General features: G+C 38.9%; 1 protein-coding gene across 1 annotated transcript in view; it reads left to right on the top strand.

Moving 5' to 3' along the window:
- FSIP1 (fibrous sheath interacting protein 1) overlaps positions 1 to 12,924 on the top strand; it is a 200,919-nt gene that overhangs the window by 47,499 nt on the left and 140,496 nt on the right. Inside the window, exons 6-8 of the mRNA XM_053595539.1 lie at positions 9,419 to 9,517; positions 10,044 to 10,168; positions 11,620 to 11,730. Coding sequence (XP_053451514.1) covers positions 9,419 to 9,517; positions 10,044 to 10,168; positions 11,620 to 11,730 — 335 coding nt within the window. The remainder of the gene's footprint in view (positions 1 to 9,418; positions 9,518 to 10,043; positions 10,169 to 11,619; positions 11,731 to 12,924) is intronic.

Genomic DNA, 12,924 nt, shown 5'->3' with positions numbered 1-12,924 from the left:
CCAGATGAAAAGGATAGAATGCATGATTTCATTCACCCTCGCCGAGCTTATCCGGCAGTCCGTATGCCTATGACCACACCTAGGCCAACTTTGCGGGCTCCACTCCCCCGTGTGCCTCCTTGTCTCCCCCCGCCGCCCATAGGCTTTCAGGCGGCGGTGCGAGAAGCCCGTCAGCAGGGAGATTTTACTTTCGCTTTCCCGGTACGCTTTCCTACTGAGGAAAGGGCACCACCCACCTGGGAACCTCTGTCGTTAAAGACACTTAAAGAATTGCAACAAGCTGTCCGTACATCGGGAGCTTCTGCCCCTTATACTTTACAAATTGTAGAATCAATTAGCAGTCAGTGGCTTACTCCGTATGATTGGCAACAAACGGCCAAGGCCACGCTTTCCCCAGGTGACTATATTTTATGGAGAACAGAATATGAGGATAGATGCAGAGAAAGCGTTAATCAACATGTAGGTAGAAAGGCACAGCCCACGTTATCTATGCTTTTAGGAACAGATGAATTTGCCACCTCTGAAAATCAAATTAAACTACCACGGCAATTTTTAGAAATGATTAACCACAATGCAGTTTCTGCTTGGCGCAGAATACCTCCTCCAGGTACTAAGGGCACAACTTTAGCAGGCATAAAACAGGGTATGGAAGAATCCTATCCTGACTTTATTTCTCGCCTAGAAGAAGCTATTAATAGAATGCTCCCACCGTCTGAGGGCACAGCATTACTACTCAAGCAGTTAGCTTGGGAAAATGCAAATACGCTGTGTCAGGACTTAATACGTCCACTCAGAAAAACGGGTACAATACAAGATTATATTAAAGCATGCATGGATGCCTCACCAGCAATCGTCCAGGGAATGGCGTTTGCTGCAGCTATGCGGGGTCAGAAATTTAGTTCATATGTTAAGAATGCTCTTGATAGAGATCCTAGCAACACATGTTTTGGTTGTACACCCCCGCATGCCATACCTACCTGCTATAATTGCGGGAAGCATGGCCACATACAAAAGGATTGTAAAAAGTTTTCCAATAATAATAATAGTAATGATAAGTCTCGTGGACTACCCCCGGGACCATGCCCTCGTTGTAAGAAGGGCAGGCATTGGAGAAATGAATGTAAATCTAAGTTTCATAAAGATGGAACCCCCTTGTCTGACAAGGGTGCAAATGCTAATAATGGCAATAGGTCAAAAAACTAGATGAGGGGCATTCTCCCAGCCCCGACCCCAAGGGAGAGCCTAAGTCTACTGTAGTACAACCTTTTTTAGAGCCTACATCTACCACTAATTGTATACCGCCAGAATGGACAATTCATGACCTCCCGCGTGGAACTCCTGGCAGTGCAGGCCTTGATCTTGCCAGCTCTAAAGACATAATTATATCTAAACATGATGGTGTTACTCTAGTTCCTACTGGAATTAAAGGAAAATTGTTACCGGGCACAGTGGGTGTTATTTTAGGTCGCAGTTCCAATTATACCAAACATTTTGAAGTTATTCCGGGAGTTATTGATTCTGACACTGAGAATACAATTAAAGTCATGGTAAAGTCTTTAGTAGAAACTACACAAATTCATAAGGGACAAAGAATTGCTCAGTTATTGTTGTTGCCATATATACCACTTCCCACCTATCACTTACATGATGCCAGGGGAGAGGGTCAATTTGGATTTACTGATCAGGACTGTGTAGCTCTCATACATGATTTATATGATAGACCAATGTTAAAAATGAAAGTTGAGGGCAGGCCTATTAAAGGGTTAATGGACACAGGAGCTGATGTAACCTGCATTGCAGCTTCTGACTGGCCAAAATCCTGGCCAGTACATCGGACTGGGTCTTCATTAGTTGGTTTAGGTTCTGTTTCTGGTGTTATGCGGAGTACATCTCATTTATTATGTGAATATAAGGATAAGAAAATTTACTTTCAACCTTATGTGTTACCCTCTCTACCCTATACTTTGTGGGGACGAGATCTTTTACATGTTCTAGACATGAAACTAGTTACAGGTGATCAGCTAAACGATCAGTGTTTTTCATAGGGGCCACTGCAGAAAACTATGCCTGTAAAATAAAATGGTTAACAGATGTTCCTGTGTGGGTTAGTCAGTGGCCCCTAACAACAGAAAAGTTACAGGCATTACAAATTTTAGTACAAGAGCAATTAGATAAGGGTCATTTAGAGGAATCCACTAGCCCGTGGAACACTCCTGTGTTTGTTATTAAGAAAAAATCTGGCAAATGGAGACTTTTACAAGATTTGAGAGCAGTCAATGCCATTATGGAAGACATGGGCTCCCTTCAACCTGGGCTCCCATCTCCTGTAGCAGTACCTGAACAATGGTCACTTATAATTATTGATCTACAAGACTGCTTTTTTACTATTAATCTACATCCTGATGACTGTCCTCGTTTTGCTTTCAGCGTTCCTTCTTTGAATTTACAGGAACCGTTTAAAAGATATCAGTGGAAAACTTTGCCACAGGGCATGAAAAACAGCCCTACCTTATGTCAAAAATTTGTGGCGGCTGCATTGGCAGCACTGAGAAAACAATTTCCTAGTGCTTACATAATTCATTATATGGATGATATCTTACTAGCTCATCCTGAGCTGCCACAAGTACAGCTAATGCTAGAAAAGGCTATAGAACAATTAACTAAATTTGGCTTAGTCATTGCCCCAGAAAAAATTCAAAGAGATAAACCATTAAGTTATCTGGGACAATGGATTCACTCTGATTATATCGCACCTCAAAAAGTTCAAATACGGAGAGATAAATTACAAACTCTTAATGACTATCAAAAGTTACTGGGAGAAATAAATTGGATTCGGCCTTTTCTAAAAATTACTACGGGAACTCTTAGTCCTTTGTTTACTATCTTACAGGGAGACTCTAATCCCCGTTCCCCTAGACATTTAACTCCAGAAGCCTTGCAGGCTTTACAAGTTGTTGAACAGGCTTTAACTCAAGCTAGGGTTAAACAAATTAATTATCAAAACCCATGGTCTTTACTCATTTTTTCTACTGAGTATACTCCTACAGCTTGCCTATGGCAGGAAGGTATTTTAGAATGGATTCATTTACCACATGTTCAGACAAAGATTGTTGCTGATTATCCATACCTGGTGTCTTTATTAATTGATAAAGGAAGAAAAAGATCACGGGAATTATTTGGTAAAGATCCTCATGTAATTGTAACTGCTTATAATAAAATTCAAGTGGAACAACTATTTCAAAATAATGATGATTGGGTATTGGCCTTACAAGGCTATGCAGGTCAAATCTTATACCATTATCCTAAACATCCTTTAATTGAATTTACAAAAACAGTTTCACTTATATTTCCTCTTATGTGTTCCAAACAGCCTCTGTCTGATGCAATAACCTTGTTCACAGATGGCTCCTCTACAGGACGGGCTGTAGTTTTTAGTCCAGGTCTGTCTCCTCTTATTAAGGAGGTTACACAAGCCTCCGCCCAACAAACAGAATTATGGGCTCTAATCTCGGCCTTTAATAATTTCAAACAAAGGTTTAACTTGTACACAGATTCAAAATATATTGCTTCTCTTTTTCCAGCTCTTGAAACTGCTCTTTTAACAGGAACCTCAACTATTCTACCTTTATTAAAGAAACTACAAACTTTAATTCAGCAAAGGAATAATCAATTTTATATTGGTCACATAAGAGGACATACTAATTTACCTGGCCCTTTGGCCCAAGGAAATGCCACTGCAGATTTGTTAACACGTACTATGGTGGCATCAGTGGCTGAAGCTGAAGAAAGCCACGCCTTACATCACCAAAATGCTAACGCATTAAGAAAAATGTTTCAAATTACTAGAGAACAGGCAAGACAAATAGTCTTAAAGTGTAAAGCCTGTCCTATTACTCATCATCCTTTAAAATTTGGTGTTAATCCTCGGGGTTTACGCCCCAATGTATTATGGCAAATGGATGTAACACATGTGTCTAGTTTTGGAAAATTACAATATGTACATGTTACTGTTGATACTTTTTCTCATTTTATCTGTGCCTCTGCAAGACCTGGCGAGGCCTACAAAGATGTTGTACAACACCTATTTTACTGCTTTCAGCAGCTAGGTGTTCCTCATCAATTAAAAACAGACAATGCTCCAGCTTATACCTCTCGAGCATTTGAACAATTTTGTATACAGTGGAAGATTTCTCATTCTACGGGGATCCCGTATAATCCTCAGGGTCAAGCAATTGTTGAAAGAACTAATCAAATATTAAAATTACAAATTGAACGCCTACAAAAAGCTCATAAATATTTCTCTCCTCATCATATTTTAACCCATGCTTTATTCGTCCTAAATCACCTTAATGTAAACTCCAACAATTTAACCCCTGCTCTCTCCCATTGGCAGCCACAATCGGCTGCCACCCTTCCTAAAGTTCTTTGGAAAGATTTATTATCGGGCCAATGGAAAGGCCCTGATGTATTGTTAACCTCCGGACGAGGCTATGCTTGCATATTTCCACAGGATGCCGACTCTCCCGTCTGGATTCCAGACCGGCTCATCAAACCGGCTCCTCCGGAGACCCCGGCGCAGAAGACAACGCCTGCGGCGGATGAAGATCCTATCTGCACAAATGAGGACGACTGTGGAAGTTTCACCGAAACCCTCCAAGACCACGTGGACACAAATCCGTGCCCTGGTGAAACAAGCTAAACAACTTCTCATATCTCAAGGAAACCCTCTAACTCCTACAATGTACTTTCTTGCGTTTCTATCACTAATCTCTACTCCTAAGGTAGAAACTGCAGCTTATTGGTCTTATGTTCCTAATCCTCCACTGCTACACCCTGTGGGCTGGCTAGATCCAGACCCCATAAAAATTCTTTCTAATGATTCTATCCGCTTAGGAGGTTTAACTGACTCAGAATCCAGACATCATGCTGCGGCTTTGATTAATTTCACTGGCAAAGCCGACTCCTTGCCTATTTGCTTTACTTTAAGAGGCAACACACCTCCTTTTTGTTTACCTACTAGCTACAGGGTATTTTTAACTGATGCTCCAGATCCTCATGATGCAAATAGACGTTATGTTTGGGAATATGAATTACAAACTATTGGAAGTCCTAATTATAATGAAACCTGTTTATCTGTGAACTCGTTACCCCTCCCTAACTGTAAAGAAAAATATACAGATAAAAATCAGTTCTGGGAATCATCATTAACTAAAACACCTACTTGGCTTTCCTGTGGATTCCCAGATACTGCCAACAAACATTCTCCTATAAATTCAAACACAGTCATCTGGGATTATTCTCTTACTTCTTGTTATGATCATAATAAGTATTTATCAAAACAATTAGATAAATTTCATCAATATCAGTGGTCTGGTACTCCCCAACCAATACGACGATGGTTTACACCTGGTCTAGTTGAGCCCATATGGGTGGCTCAAGACAAAAATAAAACTCAAATACATTATGATTTATTCAGACTTGTTGCTGCATCCAACTTAATTTTAGAAAAGAAACCTAATATGCCAAAACCAAATGCAATGTCAGTGAGAGCTTGTGTTGGATATCCATATGCTCTACTTTTAGCTCCCAATAAGTACTTAACTATTACACAATCTAAAAACTCTTATCATATTTCTTGTACCGCTTGTAAAGTTACAAATTGTCTTACTTCTACTGATTTATTCAATGAACGCTTGTTTAATTCTGTTTTAATTGTTAAAAGACCCTCTTATGTACTATTACCTGTTGATTTACAAGATGATCCTTGGTATGATAATTCTGCTTTACAAGTTTTACATACTGTTAATCAATTAATTCGACCTAAGAGGTTTGTGGCTGCTTTGATTCTCGGTATTTTAGCTTTAATTTCTATAGTCACAACATTTGCGGTAGCCACTACTGCTTTGGTTCAAGAAGTTCACACAGCTCACTTTGTTAATTCTCTCAGCAGCAACATAACTCTAGCTTTAATGACTCAAGCCAGCATAGATAATAAACTTGAAGCAAAACTTAACATCCTAGAAGAAGTAGTTTTAGCCTTAGGACAAGATATAAAGTTTATACAACATAAACTTCAAACCAGATGTCATTCTGCCTTTCCTGCTATTTGTGTAACTCCTTTACCTTATAATATGTCCACTTCCTGGGACAAAACTAAAGCTCATCTACAGGGTGTCTGGAAGGACAATGATATTACACATGATTTACATACTCTTCAAAAAGATATCACTGCCATCAGTGAAGCTCATTTACCTAGCACTTCTCTTGATTCACTGGCTCAATCCCTCTCTGACAATCTTAAATCTTTAAATCCTGTGTCCTGGATTCAGTACATTGTGTTTATTGTCATTATTGGATGCCTGATATTCTGTGTTGTTTTACTGTTACCCTGTCTCCTTCGTTGTGTCTTTTCCTCCTTAAAGGCTGTTCGCCAAGACCTCTTTGAACTACGTTTCATTAACAAAAAAGGGGGAAATGCCGCACCCCCGGCATCAAGCCGTGGCGGGATGGCTCTGTCCGCGTTGTAAAAACTGTGGTAAGGCGGTGGGTGCTCCTCGGAGCGTTGCCCCCAGTCCCCCTGGTTTGCGACAGCAGCGCATAAGTTGCCTAGCATGCCTTTTAGTGAACGTAGGAAGTCATGAGGTGCGGCATAAAGGCCTGAGTAACCTTTACCCTGAAACCTGTTTGAAACTTGTTTGTTGAGTTGAATGGTTAATTGTTGCTTGAATGTCCTCAGAAACTAAGAATAAACATAATGACTTACTAATCCATGACTTCATCTATACAATGGAGACTAAAAAGTCTCCAAGGGAACACGTTCCCACCATAAAGGTCAGTTAATTGAAACAATGTATCAAGAGAATGCAGGGATGATAAGTTAAGATGTTCCTACCAGATACCCGCTCCCTCCGGTCTCTTATCTCTACCTTATGTCCCTTTGAAACTGTTTCTTTGAAATAAGTTTTCTATGAAATTGCTTTCTCTATAATTTTGTCACTATACACTTAAAACATATACATAATTCACTATCAATTCACTAACAACATAAAAATCATAATCAAATATAAAAATATAAAAATACAAAATGTGAACAAAGCAGTTTTACAAAGAAAGAAGGTTTAAACATAGATAAAGAGAAGTAAAAGAGTAACTGCTGATAAGCAGCAGTCCTTTGTTCCCCCTTACGGGCAGAAACATTGTCTAAGAAAAGACGGTTGACTACTCCCATCTACAAAACTCGATAAGAACTTTGTAAGCATCAGCAAGTCATAAAAATATCTTTTGTAGTTTGTAAGACATTGTCAAAAATGTATAAATACCATGCCTAAAAATCAGTAAAGTACAGCTACTTTCCTCATCACTCGTGGTGTGTAGTAGTCTGTCAAATCACCCTGCGTCGACCTTCCAATCAACCTGAGCCGTTTCGCCCTGAAAGCCCTCGGACTGAGACTCATTCGACTGGCGGTCCGCGGCACTTACTGTTTTCCCTTTTGGAAGTAAGTTATCTTGTGGGGAGATACTCTGAGGCTGTTGTTCTGCTAACCTCCATGTGTTTTATCATTGATCCATGACTCTTACCTGAATCAGTTTTCACTGTGATGGTTACTGAGTGGTTATTTTCCAATTTCATCATTTCTTGTACATTAATGAGTTGGGTTTTTTTTAATAGTAAGGAAGAATTATCTAAAGAGACTTTTGGAATTCAGAGTGTTTCTTTTTTCTTCGTGGGTTAAGCTCTTGTAATTGAATGCCTGACTTTCAAAACTGTTGTCTTTTAAACTCAGGCCTGAGCTACTGCACCTTTGTTCTGGGCTGTACCCACCTCTCTCTGAGGCCATGAACACCACTGGGAGGATGAGCCGTGGGGTCACTGGGGGAATTTAAACATGAGATTAATCTAAATATAGGGCAGTCCTTAGGTTTAAAATACTCAAATATCGTCTTGCTGTAATAGCTTTCAGTATTGTAAACTTTCATATATTTGTGTCTTTATAGGTGTTTTAGTATAAAATTAAGTGATACTGTTATTAAAAGGAATTACAAGATTGAAAATAAGTATATTACCAGGTCAAGAATAGGATATAACCCAAACTGATAAATGTTGCCAAGTTGCTGACTTGCTGGGTCTGTTTTAATGAATTTTATTAAAACCCCCCACTAATAGCATTTGGAGCAAAACTGTTCAAAAAAGTATTTTAAACCTTTTCTCCTCTGCATAGCTTATCCCTCCCAACCTCCCCGTATCACTAATGTGTTTGGCTAACTCATCACAAAAATATACAAAGACTAACATTGTAATATAAATCCCAATTCATTATTATGGAATGAGTTAGTTTTTACTATTGGGGCTTATGTTCTGGATTTGGTGATTGCGTCTTGAGGTGAATGTATCTTCTGCTTGCTTCCTTTGCTTGCGTCACCTCCGAAGGGGTGTTTGAACCAGGTTTGTTTCAGGGAGAGGTGGTAGATCCTGCAATATCTTCAAGACTTGTCATGTTTTCTGGAGTGAAACCTTCTCTCTGGGCCACAGCCTGGTGGATTCTCTCATGTTAAGGTCTAGAGACAAACTTTAAAAACAGATATGTATGTTAGTTGTTTCTTGCAGACATATAGAGTCTGCATTAGCTAGGAGAGCATAAAAATAAATTACATTGAAAGAAAATTTAAAAAATTAAAAAAAAAAAGTTGAAAAACAGAATGTCCTATTTTCTTTATGATGATTACCCCACCCCCAAATAAATCACCAGAAAGATAACCTGCTAAGAGCCTCCCAGTTATATCTTTTAAACACATTCCTTTTGTCTCACCTGGAGCCCCCCCCCCCGAACCATCCCCCCAAAACACATTCTTTTCTCTTAATGACTGACCATGTATTTGAAATCTCTCCCTTGGGGATCTAAGAGAAAAAAGAAAACATTTTACAGTTACGCAGTGTGTATATCTTCTGTATTATGAACATTGGAATTTGGATCCATTATCTCTGGAGAGTTAATGTGATATTTTAGTATAAACTGTACCTACTTCTTTTTTTTTTATTGTTGGGGATTCATTGAGGGTACAATAAGCCAGGTTACACTGATTGCAATTGTTAGGTAAAGTCCCTCTTGCAATCATGTCTTGCCCCCATAAAGTGTGACACACATCAAGGCCCCACCCACCTCCCTCCAACTGTACCTACTTCTTATGCTTAAATTCTCGAGAAATGCTGCCTGTAGTTTGTTTCAGTGACTCATGTGTGGAAAGATGATTGTTATTTCTACTTGAAAGTGACAATGACATTGTTTTAAGAAATCTGTGTGTGGAAGGGATTGAGGAACATTAGAAAGAATATTAAATCTTCTCTCTTTTTTAAACAGCTTTGTAGAGAATTCCTTATTTATTTTGTGAGCATTGAATGAGTGACTTTTTGAATCAATAGATCCTACTTGTTATGAGCACGAAGACCCTTTTTTCTCAATATTTGACACTCAAGTCCCTCCAGAAGAATATGAAAAGCAGATGCACAATGTCAATCAAGGTATGTTTTAATTCGTGTGATTATACATATTGTCCTAAGGGAAGATTAGCTGTATAAAGAAATATTCATGAATGAACTGAGTTGATTTGATTTTTTTCAGAGGTGAATCCAAGTAGGCAGGCTTCAAGATGGCACAGATTGGTCATGAGTTGATCATTGTTGAATGTATTTGTTGAGAGTTTGTTATACCATTCTCTCCACTTTATGATGATGGAAATCCTATATAATAAATCATTTTTGTAAACTAGCTGTAAGTTATGAGAACTTGGTTTAAGCTAAGAAAATTTGATATGTAATAATGAATAATACAAGAATTTTTATGAGAACTTCATTGGAAGTTATGGTAGCACATTTATCTTTTTAACAATAAATCTCCATATATATTGGGTTTCTGGATCCGGAATTTAGAAGTTAGTTCTTCTATGTGTGTTTTATTTCTTATATATTTTAGTATATGCTTAAAATGAAGTTTTAGAATAATTGATAATTATAATTATGAAACAATTTTGAAATTTTTTGATATTAGATTTTACCTATGATGTGGGAAGAAATGAGTCATTGATCAAAGCAGGAAGGAAATCTTCCTCAAATTCAGAAAAGATTGAGCTCAGGGGTAAACACAACCAGGATTTTATTAAGCGGAACATCGAGGTATGTACTTAGAAATTCAAAAGCCACAATTTTGGACTAAGTGAGTTGCAAAAGTGGTAATTATCGTATTCAGTTTCTTTAAATATTTTTTGGACCATGATATGTGCATATACAATTGAATTAGCATATATGACTGACAGGAAAGTTTTATAAATCCATACTTCACTATTTCATATTTCCTATTCCATTACATCCAATCTTATCCTAGCCCCTTCTAAATAAATGCTAACTGCATTTATTTCACTATCCAGAAATAGTCTGGTTCCTGTAATTTGAAAAACATTTATTTATATAAAAGCTTTGGATAATGTTTCCCAGATTTCAAATTGCATATTAGTAAAATAGTTTTTTTTTTTAAATAATGAGACTGATTTTATAGCTAGCGGATTTAGAACTTTGAATGGCAAATGCTCTTGGCAGAGCAGGAGGACCAGGCTGGAGAAACCAACTGGTCACCTGCCCCTTGCTGAGCCCCCTCAGCACATCACTGGCTTTGATTAGTTCAGGTGCTCATCCTTGGTCTTGTAGACCCTGCAACCTGACTCTTGCTTTGTCTTCAAAACAGACTCAGACTAACCAAGGTCACAGGGGGCTCCTATATTAGACCAGAATGCAATTAATTAACTTACAACAAGAAGTGTGGTGAGGTGGACTTGAGCAGCTAGTCACAGAAAACCGCTTTGGTGATTGTGAAGTATTGATAAGAGAGAGTTAAGTAATTCCTCACAGGTCAAATATGATCCTGACCTCACAACTGGCATATTATTTCCAGGCAGACTGTATTCATAGTGTAGCCTGCCACTGCCAGGACTAGCCTCTGGGATTCTTGATTTTTCTGTGCTTCATACATGTATGATCTTCTTCAGAAAACCTTTTCTAACTTGATTTGTCTCTTTTTCTCCATTGGCTCATTGTATGTTGATTTATTAGTTTTCCAAGAGCAGAAGAATGTCCCCCATATCTCTGATACAGACACCAGATCCACCAGATGTTTCCCTTTCCCCCTTTTGGAAATAGTAACCAAACTTTTCTTTAAATTCTTCGTAGGATGGTCTTGAATTTAAAGGCAGTTTCATATAGTGAATAAATGACACAGAGAAAGTGACAAGAAGTTTACTTTCAAATGTCTCAGCAAATGTGTTTTTCCATATACATTAAATATTATATGTGTGAAATAATATGAAGAGGTTTGAAAATGCTTGTTTTATTATTAGCTTTTATGAAATGTTTGTTGGAATGGTTGAGAAGAGGCCTGCTTATGGTGGGAATCCCTTTGCTTAGAGACTAGCCTTCTGCAAAAAATTTGGCATAAAATTATCTAGTAACTGTAAAATGCCTAATCTCACAAATTTTACCTTCATGTATTTGTATTGTGGAAGCCGCTGGTCCCATTTTTCCTGAGCTGTGAATTCCTTTGAGTATTTGATGTTTTCCATTAATAAATTCTATAGTTGGCCAAGAACTCAAGAAACCCTGTGGTTATGATGGACAGTGAGAAGGAAAGGCTGGCTGAGCTTCTGAAGGACTTGGATGAGAGAGGTTCGGAGCTGTCCAGTTCGGAGGTATGTAAGCTCAGTCAGGGGCCTCTCTGTGTCTCAGTTTGGTCTTTTAAATCAGGTTATTGACTCAATAGCACAAAATTACAGTACATTGTCAGATTATGAGACGATATTCTCTAAATTTAAAAAAATCCTATTTTACACATTTATTTCTATTGAAATTTCTTTTTTCTTTTTTTTTTCTTTGAGATAGAGTCTCACTTTGTCACCCTTGGCAGAGTGCTATGGCGTCATAGCTCACGGCAACCTTCAACTCTTGGGCTTAAGTGATTTTCTTGCCTCAGCCTCCCAAGTAGCAGGAACTACAGGTCACCACAATGCCTGGCTGTTTTTAGAGATGGGGTCTCGCTCTTGCTCAGGCTGGTCTCGGACCTGTGAGTTCAGGGAAGTCCACCCGCCTTGGCCTCCCAGAGTGCTGGGATTACAGGTGTGAGCCACTGTGCCCAACGATTGAAGTTTTCTAATTTATTCTTGGTCAATTCGTTATTGACTTTCGAAGGATTATGTCATTGTGAACTATGCATTGGTCATCACGATAACAACCTCAGCCAGTGATGACCTATGAATATGTTTTTCTGTATCCTTTTCTTAAAATTCCTAAACTGGCTTCCTGGTATTTCAGAGTAGTCTTCAGTAACCCTACAAAATACCATCCAGCTATTGCCAAGTTAACCTTGAACATTCAGTTCACTGGAGAGTTGGGGCAGCACCAACTGAGCATAAATGGGGGAACAGCATGTAATAAGGCTGAGGTGGTACAAACATTGGTATTTATAGAATGGTTACCAGAAAGGTTACCTATGTTAAAGAGTGCTGTGGCCTAGCATTTGCACTTTTTTCCACACTAAACTTGCAGGAATATTCTTTACTTCCACAAGAAATATGCTCTCCTGTGTTCCTTGGAGTACTCAGCCCTGTTCTCTATGTTTAATAGAGACGTGATGGAGCGAATACTGCCGGCACCCTGCCCATATTCCCTTTTCTTGGCGCCTCTTGGTGGATCCATCCCCTGGCCCTGTGCTAAGGGTGCACAGCTGTCTCCTTCCTTAGAGAACTGCCCAAGCCAAATGGGAGATGAACAACCCATGATATGACCCCTCCCTACCCCAGTCCCCTCACAGTAAGATGGGATTAGCTTTGTGATGCAGGTGTCCTCCAGACTTCCACATGGATTGTCCCCGAGACCACATCCTTGCT

Source organism: Nycticebus coucang, chromosome 6 (assembly GCF_027406575.1).
Source record: "Nycticebus coucang isolate mNycCou1 chromosome 6, mNycCou1.pri, whole genome shotgun sequence".
Lineage (NCBI taxonomy): Eukaryota > Metazoa > Chordata > Mammalia > Primates > Lorisidae > Nycticebus > Nycticebus coucang.
This window is presented reverse-complemented; position numbering and strand designations above follow the sequence as displayed.